The 26266-nt window shown below is 36.8% G+C and overlaps 1 protein-coding gene across 2 annotated transcripts in view; it reads right to left on the bottom strand.

Annotated features, from left to right (window-relative positions):
• Positions 1–26266, bottom strand: part of OXR1 (oxidation resistance 1) — a 438511-nt gene that overhangs the window by 210796 nt on the left and 201449 nt on the right. For both annotated transcript variants that reach the window (XM_012784241.3, XM_076005078.1), the window contains exon 3: positions 1647–1843. In XM_012784241.3, coding sequence (XP_012639695.1) covers positions 1647–1843 — 197 coding nt within the window. The remainder of the gene's footprint in view (positions 1–1646; positions 1844–26266) is intronic.

A 26266-nucleotide genomic window follows, 5' to 3' on the forward strand; every position in this document is an offset into this window, starting at 1 on the left:
CTTATTTTTAAGGAATATTGAGTTTGTAGGATAAAACTTGTTTTCTGGAGGCAAAATGCTATGTCTTCTTGGCCAGTTAATAAATCAGAAAAGCAATAGGAGGTGTCAGAGAAGCTGCAGGGGAGGGGGAAAGGACACGATAAACAAAGAGGCAGTTATGTGGACTTCATGAGCTTTTGTAGTTGATTGATTTTAAGAACTGTGCTATCATAAGTTTAAAAAATGGAAATATGCACCTGTCTACACTGTCTTATATCAATTCTCATTATCTGACTGTGGACATCCTCAAGGGCATCATGTGTGTTGCCTGCTGAAAAATAAGACTTGAACATCTTCATGTGGAAAGAGGAAGCCTGAGAGGGGCTATAGGAAGAGGATATAAGATGGTGGAAGGAGGCAGCATGGTTTTCACAGACAAACTATGAAATAAGACTAGACCTTCATGGCAGCATCTCTTCAAGCTTGAAGGAAGCAATTTAACCCAAAGACATTGGAATATGACTTGACAGAGTCACCCAGAAAATTGGTGTGGGAATCAGAACTAGAAATCTGGCCTCTTTATTATCATTTCCAGCTATGGACACTAAAATATCTAAGAAAAAGATTTCAATCATCTTAAAACAAATGTCCCATCTTGGAGTGGTGGGGGTAGTGAATGCCAAAGAAAACAAGTTCCCCTTGACATAACTTTGGTTAACCCATGAAGCCACAGTCTCTACTACTAAGGCTTTTGACTGGGACCAAATCTCTCCAAACTCAGGTAATAGGCAAGGCCAAAGCAGCCATCCTCTTCCTGGGTAGATTTATCTCCTCAACTTATCATTCCCTCCCATATGTGATATGTTTAGGAACTTCTGTCTCAAATAAACCTAAGACACTAAAAGTTGTTATTGTTCATTAAAATGCAAGGCCAAAAACATGCTGGGCAAATACCGGTACACAAAAGTTGGTAATTCAACTTGTTTAGATTGATTACCTACAACTCTTCACTTAAATGTTAAAGTTCAAAATTGCAGGATATTATTCTATCTGGGGGGAAAAGAAATCCTAATGCCTGCAAAACCCTAGCCATAGCCTATTCCTCTCTCATAGGAAGGGTCTGGATGTGATTCAATGTTTCCAAAATGAAGCAATGTGCAAGGCAAAACCAGGCCCACAATGTAATTTGTCCTCTCTCAGAATGTAATAACTTTACTTTCTTAGTGGCTTTGTTAGTTACAGGCTGACATCAACCACTGCCTTAACAACCTGACAGAACAGGGTCAGAGACTTGGGAGCCTGAAGGGAAAATGAAAAGAACAAAACCAAAAGCCCAAAATGGTGCTGGCTGAAGAATGGCTAAAATGAAAAAAAGTACCCTATAAGCTTAAAAATCGAAAGATCTAACTCTTTCTTCCCCTCGTGCCCCGCCCCCCAGGTTAGGTTATAGAAGGTCCTCAATTATGCTGTCTTGTTTAACTTTGCCGAAGGTTTTCTGTATTTTTCCATCTTTATGTTCAGACCGTATAAGAAAATGTACAAACAAACCATCAGGATGATGTACATGTTATATAATGAGGAGCCATTTAACTAAGCAGATCCACAAATTCACAATGTCATTCAGGTAGACTTCATCTATTCAAGTGCATAAAACATCTGGTGCTCACCAATGGTGTAGAACCTCTTCAGTTCACTCCTTCGAGAAGGATGCTTCTGGGTGTTGGCTGTGTTGATTTGCTCTTCTTCAATGATGGGTGTCTTGGGGGCAGGGGGCTTACTGGCTTGTGGTGTTTGCTTTCCTGCACCAGCCAAAGGGTTGAACCCTGGAGCAGTAATATCCACCGATTGGGACTTTTTCTTCAACCTACAGGTAAAGAATACCACATGCTGTGAATAGTGACTCAAGGGAGATGTTTATCTCCATCATAATTTTTCTTAAACAACTGAGTTATAGCTGGCCTTGAAATACAACCAGGTCTATTCAGAAATTATTGACCTTCCCTACAGTATTTTATGATAAATTCTACAAATATTTTTGAAACTAGTTGAAAAATATCTTCTGCCTAATTATTTTGAAAGGTTTCATTAAAAAATATTAAAATGTGAGGTAATGAAGGACTTTTATTTTTCTAATAGCAACCTAAAATGTGGTGCCAGACAAAGATAATGCATTTGGCTACTGCATTTAGTTCTGAAAGGAATATTTTTAATACTATAGTAAAATACTAGTTAAAAATAAATAGTTGTAACTACAAAAAGGATAATGAAATGATTTTTTAACTAGAGGCTGCCAATGCCTTTCTGCTTAATCCATAACAGCATTTTAGCTGTAAAAATTACAGAGTTCACATTATTTCTCCACACATCCTCAATGACAATAAATGTGTTGCTCACTTCTGCATTTTGGAGAGCTGACATAAGGCCCAACATGGAAAGCAAGAAGCTAGCCATGAAATATTTTCCCAGCTCAGGAATGTTTCCTTTGATGTAAAAATCATTGGTAAACAGTACGAGTTCAATTGTACTTTCAAGCTTTCAAATTCAAACTTTTCAAGCCACACAACTGATGTAATGAAACCCACTTTCTGGAACCCCGAGAAAAGGAAACCCTAAGCCCACTTCTGGAAGCTAATGTTCAGTGTCATTTTTCAAATCTTAATTCCCTACGGAAAATAAAGAGGCAATTTTCTTTATTATTTATGATAGTCATACCTGAACACTTAGAATTTCCTAAAAGTTTTATACATCTTTACACCTTCACACTTTATTCAGACTTTTCCAGTACCTTGGCTTCCACTTTTTCCCTCATTGCCAGACCCTGTTCATTCTTCTAGACACAGCTTAAAAGCTTCCTGTGATGTGGGCCTTGGTATCCTCAGGCCATTTAGCAGACAGGGTTATTCGTAATTAACCCACAAATAAGCTTCTATTGAATTGAACTTTCCAGAGCAAAAGCTTTGTAAGAGGAATGCAATCTATCAATTAGTAAAAGTCAATAAAGAAAGCTATGTTTGCTAAATTTTAGTCAATTATCACCTATATGATTTCTACCTTATCCACATACCACCTGTATTATCTACTTAATATTCATGAAAATAGACTGGCTTTATCCAAATTGGCAACAAATATATTTGAAAGTGCTCAACAGCATTAGTTATGAGAAATGCAAATTAAAAACCACAGCACACTCAAAACACACCCACCTGACATGATAATAGTGTGGTGATGAGGAGCAACTGAGATTCTCCTGCACTGCTGGTGGGAGAGTGCACTGGTAAGACCACCTTGGAAAAATGTCTGGCAATACCTACCAAAGCTCATGGCATGCATTTTAATATGTTCACCAAAAGGCACATTCAAGAATGCTCATAGGAGCTATTTATAATACACAAAAATTGAAAATGACCCAAATGTCTATCAACAGTAGAATGGAATTTTATACAATAACAAAGGTGAATGAACTATAACTACCTGCAACAACATGGATGGTTTTCATAAAAATAATTTTGAGCAAAGACGCCAGACATAAAAGACTATAAGCGATGTGATTCTATGTATATTAAGTCCAAATACAAGTAATACTATCTATTATATTAATATGATAGGCTAACTGTTGGGGGGTTATTACATTGATGGCAACATGAAGGGGTTTCTGGGATTCTGGGATTGTTTTGTTTCCTGGGTACTGGGTATCATGATGTATTTACTTTGTGACATTTAACCACCTATGATTTTTACATTTTTCTGAATATATGTTATACTTCAATAAAACATTTCCATAAGAAATTAACTGACTTTTAAACTTATAGTAGTACCCCCCTCATCTGCAGGTTCATGTCCCAAGACTCCAATGGGTATCTGGAACCTTGAATAGTACTGGACCCTATATAATATATACTATGTTTTTTCATATACATACATGCCTATGATAAAGTTTCATTTATAAATTAGGCACAGCAAGAGATTAACAGTGATAATAAAATAGAACAATTACACTGTAATGAAATGGAGTTATGTGAATGGAGTCTCTTTTGCTCTTTCTCTTGCTCAGAATATCTTATTGTACTATACTGTGGATAACTGAAACCACAGAAAGCAAAACCATGGATAAGGGGGGAACTATGGTATTCATTTACAATGAAGATTACATATAGTTACTGAATGGCTACTTGCCACACAAAGGTGATAATAAAAATAGAATAAAACTCTTGGCCTTTCAAATTCCCAAACACTGGCAGAGTAGAGTGAAATCTAATGAAGGATCATTTTCCCACTGGCAATGACTGTTCCCCATACCCAGCAACCTGTTTTTCATGAGCTGAAATGGACTGTTCATTCATTCTTCAAATGGCTACAGTGCATTCCATACTGTCCTGGCACCAGGGATACACAGTGACCGAAACAGGCAAAACACCCGCTGTCATGGAGCATTCATTCTTGTGGAAGGAGATAGGTAATAGGTAAGTAAATCAATATCTAACAAATCAGGGGGGAAAGTGTATTGTGGATTAAAATCAAGCAGAGTAAAAGGGATAGGGAATGGAGGTGTGTATGTGGACTATTACATATGGAAGAGACAAGTAGGGTTCTTGGACCATCAGACTTATGAGAAGGAAGGGACCATGAGTGCAACCAAGAGAATAGCACTTGAAAACCTGTTTTGTGTTAGAGGAACAGGGAGGCCACTGTGGCTGGAGCAGAGAAAGGGAAAGGGCAAGAAGTGTAGACAAAGTCCACAAGATGGTGTTGGGGGCAGGGGAGTAAGGCTAGATCATACAGAGCTTCAAGGTCATTAAAGAATGAGGCTAAGAGAGGGTTTGGAGAAAGGTATCATCATGTAACAAAAGAATCACTTGGCACTGCTTTGTGGAAATTAGGTTGAAGGCTGTACCTCAAACTTAAGCAAGCTGCATGTACTGTCCCTAAAGAAGTAGCCACCAAAAAATCACCTAGGGCACCACATGCTTGAGGAAACTTTGTACATGGTTTGGACTTACTTTGTACATGGTTATCTATTTTTTTCTTAACGCCTTGGCCTTCCCAATAATACCATTCTTATCTTAGGCATCTGTGGACTGGAGCTAGAAGTTACAGAGTACTATATGCAACTAAAAGAAGGCATTAAAATTAATAAGAACAGGTTAAGAAATAGGTTGCATATATATATACAATCAAATACTATTCAGCCTTTACCAAAAAAGGAAATTCTGTCATTTATGACAACATGAATGAACCTGAAGGGCCTTATGTTAAATGAAATAAGCAAGACAGAGAAAGAAAAATACCACATGTTCCGACTTATATGTGGAATCTAAAAACATTGAACTCAGAAGTAGTTCAAAAGTGCTCAATAGCATTAGTTATGAGAAATGCAAATTAAAACCACAGCACACTCAAAACACACCCATCTGACATGATAATAGTGTGGTCATGAGGAGCAACTGAGATTCTCCTGCACTGCTGGTGGGAGAGTGCACTGGCAAGACCACCTTGGAAAAATGTCTGGCAATACCTACTAAAGCTCATGGCATGCATTTTAATATGTTCACCAATATGTTAATATGTTATTATGTGAACATATATTATATGTGAACATATGTTATATGTGAGCATATGTTATATGTGAACATGTTATATATTCACATAACATATGAACATATGTTATATGTGAACATATGTTCACCATATGTTTAATATGTTCACAGTACTTCCCTGTTGAACTCAGAAGTAGAGTAGAATGGTGGTTATCAGGAGTTTACGGGGGTACAATATTGGGGAAATGTTGGCCAAAGGATATAAAATATTAGGAGGAATAAGTTCCAGAGATTTATTCTACAGCATGGTGACTATCGTAAATGACAATGTATTGTATTTTGAAAATTGCTGAGAGATTTTAAGTGTTCATACTGTAAAAAATAATGAGACAATGCACATATTAATTAGCTTGATTAAACCATTCCACAGTGTATAGATATTTCAAAACATCATGTTGTACATGATAAATATATGCAATTTGTATTTGTCAATTAAAAAGAAAAGAAAAGAAGTAAATTGCAGGTCACAGAGGCAACAAATTTGTCTCAGCATGGCTTTCAAAGCCATGTTGTGTTTACACACAAAGACTTAACCTGCACTAAAAGTATTATACTGAACTCCATGAAATCACCAGTATACTACCATTTTTGACAAACAAAAATGTCAATTTTCTATAGTTCATCATATAAACTTTATCACAAAATTAAATTTGAATTTCAATATAAAGCAAGTTTGGGGGGTAGGGGTCAGGGGAGTGAGGATTTAGAGGAAAGGTGTTGAATTTTTAGAGAAAGCCACTGTTCATAGTTCTCTCAGCAACAATCATTATCATATGAACAGTTATTTACATTTTGTAAATGTGACAAGTTTAACTTAAGTTCACATAGCAGATTATTTTCTCACCAGCAACTATTTATATTTTATGTTGGCCTGTTTTACAATTGATCAGTCACCAAATTAAAGTATCATATTGGTTTATAGGATGGCTTATATTTGATAAAGTGCTGGATACTATAATTGATGGAATTCTACTATTACTTCAAAATGTGTAAGTGTCTCCACACCCTTTTTATAGCCTCCTTGGAGTGAGCAAAGGATACAGAGCTGGGCTCCAAAGGCCAAAGGCAAGCTGAAAATGACACTTTGGTATTTTCCTTCCTCTTTCTCCCCTTCCTCACCACTCTTCCCATCCAAGACTTGAAGGGTATCATGTTTTTATTGTTGTTGCTGAAGTCTATCTAGAACATTGCCAGTAGGTTTTCTGGCTTGCTTAATACAAGACTTCCATTTGCACCATTTGTACATTCTTAGAAAGCAGAACTGTGTGGGTAATTGAATTACTCCCTAACAATTCTAAAAATGACTATTGTGGTTGACAGGGAAACCTGCTAAATGCTACCTTCCATTTCCAAATTTCATGAAAGAGGAAGTCTTTCTAAATTTTTAACAATGTGCTTAATTAAATGTGTTAAACAAATGTAAATATAGCATAATGGAATATGTAGGTGTGCATGAGATAAAATACCCTTTGATAATAAATGAAACTACAAATAGAGACAAAAATAATCTCCTAATAGGCACTGAAAGGATCTTTGTTCAATGTACTTTGCATTTCCAAAGGAAAATGAGACCTGAAATCTTGGATGGAGAATAGGAACTGAGTAAAAGGAACCATCTCTTAGGCATGGTTCTTATAAGCGACTATCTGGTGTTTTATAATCCTTGCTTTCTCTTGTTCCTCTGCTTGAGCAGAAAGGATATACCCTATTCCTCTCCACATGTATTCCAATACCTTCTTTCAGCATGATAATAATGTTGAACACTTTTCTGTGACTCAGTTTCCTCATCTATAAAACAGGGGTAACATATACCCAGAAAGGTTCTGAGAATCAAATAAACATGCTATATGAAAGTGACTAGCATAGGGCCTACCCAGGAAGCTCTCAATACATCCAATCTTTTTATAAGAGTATGCAAGAGGATGATAGAATTTTGTTCTTTGGAATTCCCAGGGATGATGAAAAAATGGCATCAGTTTCTCAGACGCCTTTGCTACTGCACCACTTCAGATAAACATTGAGCCTGCAGGGATGGCACTACATTTTGCAGGAGGCTCCACTCATTTTGAAGTGTGGGTTTTAAGGAAAGAGTAGAGGATGACAAGAGAACAAGCTGAATGGGAATCCCTTGTGTGGTGTGCAATGTGGTATTTCTTTTGAGACAATCTCCAAGTCTTTCAGAAAATAACTAAACCCATCACATAGGCCATTTGAGTACATATATACATGTTTTTAAATCTGTGTAGGGTTGACCTTAGACAGCAAACTCAGAAGCAGAGGTAGAGACCAGAGAACCATGAGGAAGTAAAGATAAGAATTGGCAAGGAAATATGAGGAGGACTTTTGACTTTTATACTCTGTAAGGTTCAAGCCCATTTCAACCAGTTCTCTCAGAAGCAGGAGAAGCCCTGTAAGTTGATGATAAAATCTGAAGTCACAGGAACCGGAGGGAGGCAAAAAAATAGAATTTCTAGAAAACATCCAACACCAACCAATTTAAACAGAATGACTCTCAGTAATTAGCTAAAGTTTACCATTACATAGTTTCTACTTTACTAGAAACATAAAAAAAAACCCTCACACTCATTTTCTGAATCACTTTTTGAGTAGAATAAATGCATCTTTGGACTTAAATCAATGAATGCACATTCCAAAGCTCAGGGCACAGACCAAAAGTGACTGAATGTGGCTTTACATTGCCAACCATAGAGGGCCTTTCCCAAAGATCTGGGTCAATTTTCTATTTTGATAGCTCTTACTGTGGAGGATTTTACTCTAATCTTTACATTTAACCCTTTAAAACTATTATTTATCACTTACTGTTTTTGTCTTGTCTTCTCTTTTTCTCTCACATTGTAGGGTTTTTATCTTCCAACTATTTCCACCTTTGTATCCCCATCCTTTCAGGTCATAGCCAGGCAACACTTTCCATCTTTCCTTTTCTATCAGGCTCTGCATCTTTTTATAGTTTTGTAATCTGGTCTAAATACTGGATGATACCATTCTACCTTAAGCCAGAACTATATGCATATATGAATTAAATGCTTAAGAAAAAAATCATTTTCATTTAATTGAGTCTTTGACTGAAATTACTTCTCCCATCAAGTGGAATTCAAATTATGCCTGCATTGCAACTAATTGGATATGTTCCTGAGTTCTGTAGCTATCTAGAAACAAAAATCTTCTACTATCCACTTACTATAGTCCTGGTGGCAATAGTAGCAACAGTTGAGAAAATCTACTATAGTATAAGGGAAATATCCAGTAGGCCTGAGGAATTTTTGGTGCTATAAAATTAGTATGTAAAAGCTACATTTCCATATATTCAACTGTGCATCTTGAAAATAGTAGAATATTGGCTAAGACTATGGACATGGGGGCTGGATTATCTGGAATTGAATCAATATTATGGCATTTACTAGCTGTGTAACTTTGGGCAATTTTCTTAACTTCTCCTTCCCTCAGTTTTCTCATCTGTAAAATGGTGATATTAATAATGTCTATCATAAAATTGTCATGAGGATTAAATTAATATTTGAAAAAGCACTTAGGAAGATTTGGCACATAATAAATTTTATATAAGTTGTTGCTGTATACAAAAACAAGCTAACACAAAGAGTCATTGAGTATTTATAATGTGTTAGATACAAGGCCATATGCTATACATATTTTATTTGATTTATTGATTACAACAAACCTATGATGTAAGTATCATATTTCCTAATTGCAGAGGGGTCAACTGAGGTTTAGAGAAAGTAATGAAGCTAGAAATTAGGGAAGCTGGAATCCAACCAGTGCATTTTGAACTAAAGGCCACATTTTGTAATTAGGAAATGGAGATAAACTTCAGCTATTACACTTACCAGCCATGTAACTTTGGGCAAGGACCTGGACTGTATAGGTCCGCTTACCTGATAATAGTATTCATGCTATCTGCCTGCTCTAACTAAGAAAGCTATTGTGAACATAAAATATGTTAATTTCTGGGAAAGCACGTTGAAAAATTCCACAGAAATGCATAGTCCTAGTAGTAGCTAAACAATTCACACTTTGCCCCATTCATTTGTTGTATAATTACACAAATGTGTGTCTCTCTGTGTGTCTAAGTGCATGTAAGGGGCTGTGCCCTAAAGGCCCAACACTTAGAGTCCTTTCCAGTAATTTCCAGCAAGAAGACCATCTGTGGTTTGCACATCTCATTACTGCTAGAGAAGTTGTCTCCTTGCTTCCTGAAAGAGCTAAGACAAGGATATTATTTAAAGTAGTAAAGCTGCTGAGGGTGCAGGTTTTCCAAGTTGGATCCTGTGGCTGCTGCAAAAGTCTCAAGTCACACAAGAAGAGCTTTTGGGAGCAAATGCCTAAAAGAATTTCACAGTGCAAAATTAAGGGTTTTTGTTACCCCTTCTATACAGTCTGACTAAAAATCATCAGCTAAAAACAAACCATAAAATCAGCAAAAACCAAGCACATTCAGAAGTCCAACCACAGAAAAAATGACAGATTGGAAACTTAACGCTTTCAAACAAGAAAACAATTCCCTGGGGTGTAGAATATGGCAATTGCAGCTTATGCTATAGTTGCAGTGGCCATATTATCCTTTGTGCCCCCAAACAGGAGGATTAAGACAGAAAGTCTAATTAATGTGGAATCAGTAATTACAAAATTTCCTTTTAGAATTCTAAACCAAAGCAAAATGGTTCAACAGAAGTATTCTTTGGGAATTCAAAGGTGTTGGTGTTGGAATACCAAATGGGACACCAAAACTAGACATGTTTCTAACCCTGTATTCATTTTAAGAAATTTTTGCTTTCTTATCTTGGAAATTCAGATAACATAAAGTTAAGAATTAAGCCACAAGTGCAATGATATATGGGAATGGTTTACTAGAAATCCTGGCAAAAATAAGAGATTCTCTTGTTAAATGCAATTGAATTCAACTCTGAAGGGTAAGGCCAGTATAAATAGTAAGATTCACATAGAAGCATACCTGGATTCATTGCTATTATAGCTAATTTTATGCTATAAATACTATAAATTAAATTCTATAAACTATAAACCAATTCTGCCTCTCCAGTGTTTAATAAATACTGACATAAAAAGTTAGCATTTCTTACTGACCTTTCATGAAAAGGACATCTGAGTCTTCTAAGTTTGCTAGCTGGTTTATTTATATTCCAATTCTTGCACCATCTCAGAGAAAAGAGGTTTATGAAAGAGTCATTTTGTATGAGAAGTCCTTACCACCAGATCAACTCAATTACTACATTCATGGAAATTCTATTCTGTTCTCCATTTTATTCCTAGGACTTAGTTAGTGTAGTGCTTGGCATATAGTATGTACTTAGTAAATAAATTGTTGCATGAATGAATGGTTTCATCATGGATAAATAAGAAAAAAAAAAACCCACAAGAAATAATGCAAAAATGCGAGCAAGTCTACATATAGAAACTCATGAAAACTAACTCTTTTAAACTAAAAGAGTAAGACTTTTGATAGTTTGGTATTAATAGTAGATATAATGACTAAGTTAATTCACCCACATAACATAGCCTCCTCCCCATCCCATTATGGGAATATGTATTGGAACCTGGATAGAAAAAGGAAATAGTCTCATTAACACTATGATAAATCTGAACAATATCTCACTTCTTTAATCACTAAGTCTAGTTTTGTAATTTCTAAATATTCTGCAGCTTTGATAATTGATATCCTCATGCAAAAATTTTCAATGGGGTAATGGTTGAGCAAAAAGAGTAAGGACTCTCAAATTAAAGATCTTGGGTTCAAGTCCAGGATCTACTGCTTTCAACAACCTAATGATGACATATTATTATTAATTTTAGTGATGAGAAATATGTACTACATGTTCTTGGAGCAATCACTAAGAATTTTGCATATCCCCTTTTGACTATAAAGTTTCAAAACACTAAGTTGATGGCAGTAAAATTTTTATGAGTTTTCTCCTCCACGTACTTTCCGATTATGCCCCTATATTTCAAGCATTAGCTTTCGAAATTACACAAATTTCCAATTTATTTCAGTTTTTGCCTTGGAACTTCAAAGGCTTTCAACTGGAAAAGCCTGAAAGTGGAAACACATTATGTAAATCCAAAGATTAGGGCTTGAAGGATTTGGAAGTCAAATTCTTGTAAATGTTAAACAGTCTTTTGCAATAACTCAGAGCTGAAATTTAATTTCATTACCTTTGATGAAATGATTTGTAACATGCTATTGCCACGTAGGACGCATTCTGTTTATTCACTTTAAGAAGGAGAAATCAGAATAAATAAGACTATTTCAAGATTTTAGGCTTCCATCCAACCTTGCTGATTAAAGGAACCTATTTTTAACAAGGCCTATTACAAACTATCTGTATAAAGCATATGGACTAGCTGATTAAAATGTAGTTTTGCTTATATAAAACATAAGGCAACTCCAAACTTAATCAAGATAGCTTCTTAAGGTAATAATAATCTGGGCCAAAGCCCTATGGTTTATAGTTAAAATGACAAGGTAGTACAACAATCTCTCATCTTAATTTCCCCAAAAGAACATATGAGAAACAGGAAGAGATAGGAAAATATGTTTTTTAGTTACATATTAATTCAGGAATTAGATAGAAAACATCACTCTAGTTAATCCATTTTTTTCTTGACCTCTTTAAAATTTTACTGCCATTAACTTAGTGTTTTAAAACTTTATAGTCAAAAGGGGATATGCAAAATTCTTAATGATTGCTCCTCTTTAAACTAAATTATTTTATTGATGAATATAAAACATCCTTAAGTTATCCTAAATGTTTTAAAATGAAAATGATATTTCATGGGTTTTTTTAATATAAGATTGCATTATTGATTACATTATTGATTGAAAAAGATATTTTTGAAAACTCCCTTATTTAAATTCTGATTAGCTATCCTAGATAGGGCACACCATGTCCTCTCTTCCAGTTTAAGAATTACTGAGTATATCTGTTTTAGTTTTCTTCTGTTTGGATGATAGTGGTTTAATACATGAAGGCTAGATAGCCTTCTCAGTACAACAAAGTTGGATTTTAGGCTTTCTTCAGATAAACATAACATATAATCTTTAAAATTACATTAAAGAAATTACTCTGTTTTCTCCCCAACAGCAACTCTATAAACCTACATTTATCTTTTCCCATTGCTTAAAACATTTTTCTGTCATAGAAGAGAACATGGGCCTCTTGTTAAAGCAAATCTCTCCACATTCTCTGAATCCAATTGCATCTTTTCTCTATACTTGGGGTTTTAATGTACTCACCACCCTGTTCCCTCTCTAAGTCCTGAACCAAATGAAAAACAGACACAGGAGCAAGGACCTATGACAAGATGGAATGTGGAGAAGCAATGTCCTGGTGAGACTGCCCCAAGGACAGCAGGAGATGAGATGGACTTTGCTGTGGGCAGTCTGGTCCCAAAGAGAGAAGCCAGAGAAGGCTGAGCCATCTGACAGTCTGAGAAATCACTCTTCTTCCTTCGAGGCATGGGTGCAGGAGGATGAAAGAAAAGCCAACGCTTTCTTCAAAATCCTTCAGAAAGGAAGGACATTTCTATTTTATGCACAAGAGGAGGAATGCAAGGGAGGGAAAAAAGGTTCCTTCTACATCCCCTTTTCAAGGCCTTCTAGGTTATCTGCTCCCATCTCGGTTGTTCCTCTCTCCCTCCCTGCTGTGAACCAAGCAGTAAACCAAATGCTAACACCTGCCCTCCCTTCCACCCTGTTTTCCTCTAAGGCTACCATCTCTTCTGCAATTCCTTCCTTCACAGCTCACAGCTGCATCTCACCACTTTCACAAAGCAACTTACCTGGGTTTTCAGTAACTTCATGTGGTCAATTTCAAAAGGTACTTTTTTGGGTTTCATTTTTCTCAACCTTTTAATTGCAGGGTGAATTTGTGAAGGCGAACAGCACAGAACTAAGACCAACTGGACTCTGGAGTTAGAATTCCTGGGTCTGACACTTGGCTATTTATTATGGGATCTTGGGCAAATAATCTCTCCACAGTTTCCTCATTTGTAAAATGGATCTAATAATAGCATTCACTCAGGCTGTGAAACAGATGATATAATGTCACCCATACAAGGTATTCAGCACGATACACACTTGTACGTGTAAGTACTCTGCATCTTTTTTTTCTTACCACCTCTTCTGTCTTGAAACATTCTACTTTCTTAGATTCCCTAACACACACTCCTCTAAAATTCCCTTTTTTACTATTCCTCAAAGGGTCCTCTTTCTATTTGACTCCTAAATATTTTGAATTTCTATTCAATATCTAAGTATTTTGGAATATCCAGGGGCCTAATCAAGCTGGGCCTCCCTCTGTTCTATTTCCACTATCTCCCTAGATATTTTAATCTGTTCCCTTGGAATTAAATATTTATATGCTGAATACTCCCTTATTTATTCTTCCAGCCCCAATTTTCCTCAGAACTGTAAACTTAAATATCCAACAAGCTACTTGGCATCCTCCATTTCATGTGGCATATCTTATACTTAACATGTCCCTAAACAGATTTTTGATTCCTAAACTCAGCCCTAACTTTCCTTTCTGTCTTCCCTGTCTCTGTAAATGGCACCAGCACCCACACAGTTGCTCAAGAAGGAAACCTGGAAGTTATATCTGATCCCCTCCTTTGTAACACTCTCCACTTGAATTCATCAATACATTCTCTCTATTACGCCTCCCAATTATATCTTAAGTCTCTCTTTTTCCTTGTCATCACTTCTCTTGACTATTAATAAAACCTCCGTATTGCTCTCCCCAGTTAGACTTTTGTCTCCTACTACCTACTCTTCTTATAGCAGCCGTAACAAGCATTTTTAAGCTTAAAGCAAATAACAGGTTCTCCCACTTCAAAGAACTGAATGGCTTTATGCTGTGGTCAAACGAATTTCTAAACTTCTTTCAATGATCTATCTGGCCCCAATGTCTCGGTCTTGGGCCATTCTTCTTGCCCACATCCTCATCACCTTAACATCCTTCAAGGTTCCCAAACATGTCAAGCTCTTTCTCTCCTGAAGGCCTTTGCACATGTTATTCCCTCTGCCTGAAATGCACCTTGAGTTCCTGATTGCTTCTTATTTATTGCTATATCTCCTCAGAGAGACGACCCTCTGCAATTCTAAGTCAGTTATCTCTCATCTCCCTGCCCTATCCCCACTCTACCCGACATTATTCGTTAGCTGTGCAATCTGCTCATGTGCTTCTCACAGTGTTTATCATAAAATCTAATGAGATAGATTTGTTCACGTTCACTTTGTTCTGTCTCTCTCATTTCACTATACTCTCTGATGGGGCTGGAAGCACACTTCTTTTATTCATTGAACATAGTGCCTTGCACATTATGTGCACGCCAGAAATATGCACATAAATGACTCAATCACTGAATCAATTACCCCTCCCATCCTCCCCACACCTGACTTCATACATTAGACTTACAGGGCATGCGGTCATGGTTACTTTCTCCATGTTCTTTCATTCTTAGTTTGGCTTGGTCCTAATATTCCAAATCTTTCTCAAGAAATTACTGTCATATTTCTTTGGTTAGAAAACCATAATATTCATAAGAGCTTATGTAAAAATAGAGCTATCTCCTGATAGCTCTATGATGTGGACCAATTTTGAAATCTTAAAATCATGGTTGAATACATGATCTAAAAAATGGGCTTGGGATAGAAGAACCATTTAAATACGTGTTGATTTATGGGCATTGTGCTAATGAGGATTTCACGCCTGCATTTTCCAGGCTATAAAGGTGATAAATTACATTAAGAGAAAAATCAAGTGGAGATTGTATGCAGAGAAGCAATATATTACACATTCACAAAACCAGGGGAACAAAAGGGCAGTGCAAAAATATTTATATCCATATATATTAATTTCTAATTGCACAAAAGACTGATAGAAATTCCTATATAATTCTTTATTTCAAACAGTATAATGAGTCAGTCATCATTAAAGAATAAGAAATCTAATGGTGATGAAATGTACAATCTATATTTAACTGCAGATTGGAAGACTTTTAAATAAATAGGGAACCCTAGCTCAACTGTTAACATTATAGTGACCATAAGGGAACTGATATTCTTAAGCTCATGCTACATGTTAAGTAAATGACAAATTATTGTCCTTAATTCATACACTATACACAAGCTACTTGAGGTCAGGGATTGTCTTATTCATATTTGAACATCCAGGGCCCTGGATCCTTCCGGGCACATAGTAACCACCACTGAAGGCTTGACTTTACCTAGAGATAAACTGAATAACCTGGAACACACAAACACCACAGGAAGGACTGCCTTGAAGCCCCCTTATGAACACTTAGTCGCATTATATCACAAACTTGATAGTGGCAGTAGAGTTTCAATGGTGCTGTTCTGGGCTCCTCTTCACTGTGTGTGAAAATGAACAAACCAGTGATCTGGACTAAGAACTTAATTTGGAAGTAAGACACTTAACCTGAACCTCATGATTTTTTCATCTGCACCATGCTAAGAATCATTGCTGCAATATTAGCCTAACAAGGTTACAGGTCTTTGCGTTCACCAAGTATCTACTGAGTCCCTTCTATGTTCAAGGTACTAGACTCCAGGGATCTTATTTGCTGGCATCAGCTTTCTGCATTTTTTTGGTGTTTTAAAGCTGACTCTTTCTCTTGTTGGGGAGGATATTTTATGAGTTCTTTGTCATCTCCTTCTTACTGGAGATATTTTTTCTACAGTTTCCTCTCTGAGTGAATGGAACTCTTCCCACTGGTCACTCACAGCCCCTCTCCCAGCCACCAGCAATCTGGCTGGGCATCTCAATGTTCTTTTTGCTAGGGTTACCTCTTTCCCCCAGGCAGCCCTCAAGGACGAGATCTAAGACTCTTTTAGACCTATTCTTTCTTGTATGGCCATATCTATTTCATATTTCAACAAGCATTATTTGCCCTGTAGGTTTTGGCACATCAACCAGGTAAGCAGCTCTTTGTATCTCCATGTTAGATCTACAGCTGCCCAGGCAGCTGTAGTCTCTGCTCTTTTTTATTTGTCAGGTTGACTGAAGGTCTAACCCACTGTTTCCCCCATGCTCTCTGGGTTGTTCCAATGAAGCCTCTTACCTCTTTTAGGTGAAGTAAGATCATCCCTTACCCTTTCCCTCTGAGGGCTGGGATAGGAGAGGATTTCCAGAACACCAGCAGCTCTCTCTGAAAATCCTCCTCTAATCTCCGAACTGTTATGTTGGCTGCAGGTGGGTGGTTGGCTAAGGGTCATGAACTCAGTTTCTGACTACCAGCTTTACAAGGCTGGTATTGATTTGATGGGCTCATACTTCATTTTGAAATGAAGGGACTAATAGGTGCCTTAGTTTCAGCTGAAGCAGAGACAAAATGTGTAATTTTAACTTTGTGTCATAGATGTCATGCACCTTTATTAACCTTTCTTAAGGTCATGGTTCTCTGGCTAAGGAAGGGTTAGAACTTCCAGTGAAGGTGATGATAGAAGGGAGACCCTCCGCCATTTCAGGGTCATTCTTAGTTAAAAATCTTTTATTTATTATTTTTTCTTTTTCATTTAGTTTCTATATACTCATTGAAGGTTTATCAAGTTAGTGCCCTATGCTTAAATGTTAGGGGCACAAAGATGAAAAGAAAATCCTTGCTATTCTTTGGGGCATAAAATGGGATGGAGTTATGAAATAAACTATAAAAAATGATGAGTAGTATGATTACAGGAGGGTTATATCTCCCCAACTTAAAATTTTTCTTACAGGAAGAAGTTTTAAGATTCATGTAGATTTATTTCCGATTACCCTTTATTCAACTGTAATAAATTAGGTTTCGGTATTTGTGACTTGTAAGCCATTGTTATTGGGAATAATTAGAATACAAGAAAAGTGAGGTTGCAATTAGGGGGGAAAAAAGAAGTAAAAGTAAAGTAGAACCATCGCTCCAAAAATGGGATGGAGGACTTTTTTTTATTTTTGTATATTTTTTTTGAGACAGGGTCTTGCTCTGTCACCCAGGCTAGAGTGCAGTGGCCTCATCACATCTCACTGCAACCTCAAACTCCTGGGCTCAAGTGATCCTCCTGCCTTACCCTACCAAAGTGCTAAGATTACAGGTGTGAGCCACCCCATCTGGCCTATTTTCTTTCTTTCTTTCTTTCTTTCTTTTTTTTTTTTTTGCTAAGAAGCATTGGGGCTGAAATGAGGTAGTCAACTTTTATTTTACAGAAAGTACTTTAAAAACAAAGAAAAAGCTGCTACCTATTATCAATATGTTACAAAACAAAAGATATGTCAGAACAAAAATGAAAGGTGAATCTACTCTCAAAATAAAGAGCAACAGACATTTGAATTGAATAAATTTAGCTTTCTGAAAAACTAAGAGCATCCTCATTCATGTTATTTTGCCATGGATAGGTAAACATCAGGTGGATGTGAACTTACACAGGCAATTGAGAACCACTGGACTAGATAATCTCAAATTCTACAGATGATGAATTTGCTTTTCCAAGAATCCCTTTATTCAAATATGCTCCTCTCCTGTCTCTATTTCTCCATGTCTTAAAGCAGAGGGACAGATTTTCCAGGGGGTTCTGAGCCCTGAATTCAGGACTAGCTACATAACTTGTGATGCCCAGTGCAAAACGGAAATATGAGGCCCCTTGTTAAAAAAATGTTTAAGAATTCAAGACAGTGAAGCATTAAACCATGTTTGGAGCCTTTCTGAGCACAGGCTCTGTGAGGCTACACAGGCTGCACACTTACGAAGCTAGCCCTTGTCTCTATTGCCTGATAAGATCCCCAACATTGTTTTCCCAAAGTACAGCTTTTCAAAATGATGTTTCAGTACCCAAGAATCTTATAAAAGGAAACACTTCTAAGTGAAATTCCCAGGTAGAAGAAGTCTTTATTATTGGTCAGTAAATCATATCCTGCAAATCATAGCTCAATCCCAAAACACTGCAGATTATGAATTTAAACAGCCTTAATCTCCTGGCAGTTAAACTTTCTTTAGTCAGTTTAAGTTAATCTTCATGTCTGTAGAGTTATTATGGGAGCTTAAGAATAACATTCTAAGCATATATGATTGGATCAAAACCACCTGGATGTTTCAAATTAATCTACTTGTGGACAAAAGAACACCAACAGTCCCAACCCCTGGGCTGGGAAACAGCTGTGAAGGAAGTACACCATCCTTCCCTTTTGCATTAAAACAAGAAGTAGTTAGACGGAAAAGATTTTGTTCTGCAAAGCTAGGAGACATTGTAGAGCAAGGGTCATCTGGAGAGTCCTGTGAAGAGTACTCTGGCTATCACACTAGGCTAACCCATTGTTCCTCCTCTGGATCCCACTGTGGCTTCCTCCTACTGCTCCACCCTTTCCTCTTGCTCAATCCATCCTGCACACAAAGAGCAAAATGCTTTTTAAAAACACAATTCACATCTTGTCAGTCCCTCCAATGGCTTCTCATGTCACTGAGAGCAGATTCCAAAACACTCACCAAACCCGGCAAGACCCTCCATGACCTGGCCCCTGCCTGCTTCATTGGCTTCATCTCTAGGCTTCTCCTTGCTCTCTCTGCTTGGGTCATACTTTCCTTGCTGCTCCTAGAAATGGTACTAGCCTCAAAGCTTTCGTACTAGACATTCCCTCTGCTTGAAATGCATTTTCCCTGGAAATTCATGTCTGGCTTCTTGTCATCCAGGTCTCAACTCAAAAGTCCCTTTCGGAAAGACCCTCCTTGGTCACCCAACCTCAACGTGCCAGCTCTCCCCATCACCCAAATTTATCTGTGTTTTCTTCCAATGATTTACCATTGATATATTTTCTTGTGAATTATCTGTGACCTTAACCCCTTTATTAATGATGCAAGAGTTGAAAGTTTGCCTGTTTTGTTCGCTGGTGGATCTCCAGGACTCATAGCAGAGTTTCAGATGGTACAGCAATTTTGTTACACATTCAGATATTTCACTCTGCATTAACAAAGCGGGAAACATTATACATTTTCTGTCGTTTAAAAATGACAATTGACCTGTGGATATTTTTAAATATACGGGAAAAGAATAACACCTTAAAGATAGCACTTCCATGTATAATATATGCCATATTTCCCCTCGATGACTGTACTTATCTGACCTCTTTGGTAAATTCACACAATGTTCATTTAAATATCTACACCTGATGACAGTTTGTACCACAAAAGTCCACAGAGTATTACAGCTGGAGTTAAACATGAGTAGTCATGCCTGCTTCCTAGGTCACTGGTTTTTGTCACAGTAAGCAAATGAAAAGCTCAGTGGCTACATATTTAGCATTCACTTCTCAACATCACAGGCGACAAAAATACTGCTTTATTATTCAGACAATGATTTGCAATTGCAAGTCACTGCTGAGACAGTGACAAGCAAGTCAGAACTTCAGGGGAAGGACAATTCTTTTTTCTACCACATACGCTCTTACTTAACTTCAAGGGCATTGCTGCAGTCAGAACCCACATCAGGTAGTTATATTTCTGTGTTTCTTTCTCCCCCAGCATGAAATATAAAATAAAATTCTACCAGCTATTCAAAAGTCAAGAAAGAAGAGGGAAAACTGTGAAACCTGTTCATAATTCTTGCCCTGCACTCAGTTGATTAATGGCAGTAGCAATTTTGGAGGCTGTGGTACATCTATTGTGTGTTTTCAGCTTTCCTGCACAGTAGAAGCAAAGTATCCTATAAGTTTGGGCAAAAAAACTCCTAGATATACAAAGAAGAATCTATTTTGTTATTCTTACTGCTGTCAACATAGAATAAGAAAGAAAAACCATGCCACATAGAGGTTTGGGCCACAAATGGAAAGGGGTTAGAATGAATATATTTTACATTAAGCATGTACACCTTTTTTCCTGACTCAGGATAACCCTCACTGACTGGTATTCCATAAAGAGCACCATAAATAACACTTTTTATGAGAATAAATAGTAGCCCACAACAAAAATAGTAATTAAGCAGTTATCCTAATAATCACCTCCTGGACAAAATTATAGTTGTCAAAGAAAACAGAATATTATATAACTTTTAAACATCTCAATTCTTTAGCTCAAAATGTAAAATCTGCATCAGTTGGCCTTGCTATATAAGATGATGAGGAGAATTAATGGCACATAAAATTGCCTTGGAAAAATGAGTAACTCCAACCGCTTTTTAAAAAGTTTTCTAAGTGACATACTGCAACGCATCCCAAGATGCATCATGTAATTAACACATACACACACACATACACACAGACACACACAGCTTGCCAGGTGAGTAGAATGGAAAATACAGATACAATTATGATTTAAAATAACGTCTTGAATTAAAGTCTGTCTTAAATAAATGACATTCCTATGATCCATGCTGTGATTGAAAGGATTTTGGATTTCATATAAAAGTTTGATTAAAGTTATTAATAAAATATGTGGGGTGAAAAGCGTCTCATGAAAGTTGTTAACCAGTAAGCAAAATTTTTACTATTTATGCAGATAGAATATTTGCCTTCAATTTGTTATTATATCTGAATTACTCTCTTGATTGATTGGTTCATAAAACAGAATGATGTTGGAATTTATGTTTAAAGGAATACTCCATGTGTAGATTTATTATCTAGGCAGTAGGCCTCAAAAAACACAATTTAAGAAAAATGTTTGATCTTACTAAAGGTAGACACTTGACATTCACACTATTGCACCCTTTTCTTAAAAATTATATTTTACTACAATATAGCAAAATGGAATTCACTGTAAATAACACATGTGGATTTCCAAGAGTCTCCATGAGAGTTTTTGGTGGTGTTTGCTAAAGGACAATTATCAGCAAATTTCTCACATGGTTATTACTTCCATGTGAGCACCTAAGTGTTGATCAGTTAGTACCAATTTGATGGCAAGTATATATGGTGCTTGTTTTTCCATTCTTGTGATAGTTCACTTCGAAGAATGCGCTCTAGTCAAAATAATTTTCTCATTTTTGCTTCAATAAAATATTTGCAATAAAAATTTCTCACATGGAATTATAACGAGAAGACAAAAGTCAAACATACACAAGTGGGAAACGAACCAAGACATTTGAACCTACTCAAAAGTGCACTAATTAATCCTGTAAATGATTTTTCCTGGGCAATACACATATATAGTAAGAATGGGAAAAAAAATAAGGCCACAAAGTGGGCAGAAATTAAAATGTACATATTTCATAGTGAGTAGTTGAAACATTCTCTGTCAACATATGTCTGGCCTCACTCTCTGACATGCAATGAAGACACTGATACAGATATAGATACAGATATAGTGACCACATAAATTCTTCTACAGAGCTTTTCTCCTCCAGGAAGAAGTGTTTAATTATCTACTGGCACATTGCAATGCAACTGAAAGAAACATCAGGGTCACTAGAAACAACTATGGTATTTTAATGGTAGATTTCAATCTTCGTCAAATACACATTTATGATAACATAGTGGCTAAGACCCCAGTAGATATTCCAAGAGTGTCAAGTAACAAAACCTTTACCACATGATCCAAGCCTTTTTATATGACTATACTAGTTCAACTTTCACTATAACTACTTTCCCATCATTACATGGCTCATATCTTCTCTTTATTTTGATGCAAAAGCAAGGCAGACAGAGAATATTATAGAAAAAAAGCCAGCTGAATGTGTGTAAAATTTTCTAATAGATGAAAAAGAATTACCTGTCACAACCACAAAGGAATGATTAAGTACCAATGACTCATATTGCTCTATTAAATGAATCCCCAACATGAATTTAGAAAGATTATAGGTCTCAGGCTTTCTAAGTCAATATGTCAATTTAGTCAGTGTTAAATTATCTGAAGAGTTTATTTTATCATCAAAAGCATTTATGAAATCTTCCTCTGAAATGCCCTGCATTAACTGCTGAACGAGTGCAGTTTACACAGATAGCAGCTCTGGTGGATATGATGTTTACTCCACATGTTGAAGTGTGTCAGAAATATCATTTTTCTCTAAATCAACTTAAATCTATCACTGAGCACTCTGTGGCGATAAATTCAATCTCAGTCACTTTTGTACTTTCGTCCCTTGCCCAGAATAGTGCAAACATTTCAGGATCTTAAGCATCACCAAAGCAAAAGGAGTGTCTCCTCCCTTGGTGCCCCAGTCACTGGTTTACATTGCTCTACCTTTGTCACAGACTGCACGGAACACATTAGTGCACACTGCCCACCACTGTCTCAGCTACACTGATCCTGCAGGGCCTGTGAGTCTGCTGTTCCTGTCTGCTGCAAGCAGGAATCATAGGTGTGGCTGTGGTAGTCTCCCTAGGGGTATTAGCAGATCATTGTCTCTGACATCTTGCTGTATCTCAGTGTTTCAATCATCACTACCTCCCTGGCTTCTAGGCACTTCCTCTTAATGTGGTTATTGGCTAAAGCCATGTGACTGTTTTTGGCCAATTACGTGCTAGTAGAAGTCATGTGTGTCCATTAATCGCCAATGTGAGACTCTATTTCTCTTTCTCCCCTGGCATGGTACAGGTAATGCTGGAGACAGAGGCTGATATGTCTCCCTGGTCCCTGCACTGAGGAGACATGAACCAGAAGCAAGTAAGCCCATGCTATCCCTGATGGAAATGAAGCTCAGATGGAAAATAAACCATGTTGCTTTATGCTATGGAGATTCAGGGCTAGCTTGTTACTAAGGTATAATCTAGGTGTGCTTCTCAAACTCGAGCATGCATCAGAATCACCCAGAGAGCTCGTTGAAACACATATTGCTTGGCCTCGTTCCCAGAGTTTGTCATTCAGTAAGACTGGGACTGGAACTCAGAATTTGTATGCCTGATAAGTTCCAAGGTGACACTGATGCTACTGGTCCAGGGGGCAGACGTTGAGAACCACTGACGTGGACTATCCTGACTGATACGCACTGCCTCAAAGTGAGGCACAAACCTTTCTTCTGAACCTGCCCCATCCCCAGGGACCCATGGACTTGGATTGAAAAATAATTATGTCTTTATTTTCATTAACTTCTAACTGAAAATTTTACATTTCTTTTTATTATAAATGTAGAAAATAAACCATAATAGTATTAGTAGTACCTGTGAATATATCAGGAATTAACAGCAGAGCTATTTTTATATCATTTGATAGTTAAAAATCTGTGCTCATCATTTCAAAGTTAATTATTTGATCTGATACTAGATCTTATTATTTTATGAATTAACAAATAAACACATAGATCACTTAAAGATCCCAACCTTTAAAAGTATTTTATAAATGCATCTTAACATAATGCTTCCTTTGTAATCCTCACCAAACTATGGAAGTGGACCCTACCATAGAAAAGATGATACCTGAGGCATCAACCTCTCAGCTCAGACTGAATTCTTTCCTATCTTAGGAAAATTATTTTTCCACTAGCTATTCTCAAAAGAACTCTTCTCTCTTCTGTCCTACCCCAGGACACACAGCACAAGCTCTTCAGAAAATTTCAGATCTTACAAGAGGTAGAAAGAGCAGACTTCCAATAACTTTGAGGCCTTTTGCACTCAAAATTCCCTATGGCAGGAAAACTAGGGAACCGGATAGATTGGAAATGGAAAGACTTCAAGGGGAATGAAACTTAAGATAAAACCTCAAATAATTATCCCTCTACATTCCATCTACACGGAATACCCTTCTCCCTCTCTCTATATATATTTATAGAAACATCTGCCTTCTTCCAAGACTAGTGCAAGTTCTAGCTCTTTTTCCCTGCAATTTTCAATAGTTACCTGATGTCAGAAAATTTTATTATCCTTGCCCACAATACTAAGCTGACATGTATTATCATATAATTACAACCTGGGGTTGATAGTCTATTCTTCAAAATGTTATAGGAATTATGTAAACAATATATAAAAATCATATATCTTTCTATATGTTACCAATATTTATATTCATTTAGTCATTTATTGAGTCACAAATATTATTGAGTACTTGTGTGCAGGTAAATTGGCTTACAGCTCCAGCTCCTTACTGTGAGCACCTACATGTCAGGCACTATTCAAGGTACTGGGAACACAGTGATGATCAAGGTAGAAAAGGCTATGCTCTCATAGAACTTAAACTTTGCTAGGGGATATAAGTAATGAATAAAATAACTAATAAAAAATCAAGAAGTGCCAAAAATTGTTATACAGAGAATTAAAAGGGGGGTATAGAATTACCATAGCACATCTCAAACTTCAATGGGAATAAGAATCACCTAGGCGTGGACCAGCAACTTTGGTGTTATATGAGAGCTTGCTAGAAATACAGAATCTCAGGTCCCATGCTAGATCTATTGATCCAGACTTTACATTTTGATAAGATTCCACATGATTTGTTTGTATATAAATGTTTGAGAAACACTGTTATAGAAGACACAGAGTAGGTGGTCAATATTTGGTCATGTAGTCTTCATAAGCCAACTGGCTGTTGTAGTTGCAGGTTGATAAATCAGGATATTGATGAAAGTTGGTGAAGCTTATGCCTAACAGGTACCGGTATTCTGGCTTAAACAAACCTGGATCATTTTCAGGGCTCATTTCTTTCTTCACAATAGAATCCTACAGCATTTAGTGAAAGGACATCAAACATAAATTAAAAAAAAAACAAAAAACAGGGCAAGAGCCATTGTTTTTAATGAGACCATAAACAATATAATCAGCTTCAAGTGTTCACTAACTGCTACCAAATAAAAACAATAGAAAAGAAAAAGAGCTAAGACCTGATGCTTCAGAACTCTCAGCTCCTAGAGGGCATTGAACTATCTAGTAAGAAAAAGGCTGTAGAATGGGGAAGGCAGAGGTGGGAGGTGTCTTCTGGTCCTGTGGTTTATGAGCTATGACCCACAGCATGTTCCCTTACTTTATCCTCGGTTGCCACATCTGTAAAATGGGGCTAATATTAATAACCAACCAGTGTTTACCATTTTCAGAGATATAAACTATTTCAAACATTTTTGGACATAAATCTCATAACGACTATTTAAAATAGGTATTATCATCTCCTTTTTATGGATGAAGAACTGAGGCTTAGAGTGCTTGAGTATTTTAGTCAAAATCACATAAACCTTAGACTACAGAGCTTGAGTTTGGTAACAGGTGCAAAAAGCAGCCTTCAAAGAGTGTGTTCATATCTTTACCTTACCCTGGCTCATAGAGCTATTTTGGTAATGTAATACTAAATTAACCTTCATTCCTAGCTCCATTTTTCTTCACTCTCCTCCCCTATAATGACCGTAAATATCAATGTAGAATGCAAAAAGAAAAAGACCTTGATATTCAACCATTGGGCCCCAAGCCCCTAGACGACATAAGCATGGTTCAGAAAGACACTGACATCCCAGGAGGAGAGAGAGGCACATTCACACGTGCAGAGTCCCAAAAGAGGAAAAAATAATTTCTTAAAAATCTAGATATTCAGTGTGGCCTGACATTTTCGGATTTTAGCTAATATAAGAATCATACTGGAAGTTAATTAACACTGTGGATTCCTGGAGTCCCTCCTCAGAGGTTCTGATTTAAGGAGAATGCATTTTTAAATAGGTTCCCTGGGGGGGGGGGTCTGGTTCAGGTGGTCCATAGACCATGGTCTTGGATATGGTGGTAACAAAGAGTGTGTAAAATGAGGCAGAAGAGAAAAGA

This window comes from Microcebus murinus, chromosome 7 (genome assembly GCF_040939455.1).
Source record: "Microcebus murinus isolate Inina chromosome 7, M.murinus_Inina_mat1.0, whole genome shotgun sequence".
NCBI classification, from domain to species: domain Eukaryota; kingdom Metazoa; phylum Chordata; class Mammalia; order Primates; family Cheirogaleidae; genus Microcebus; species Microcebus murinus.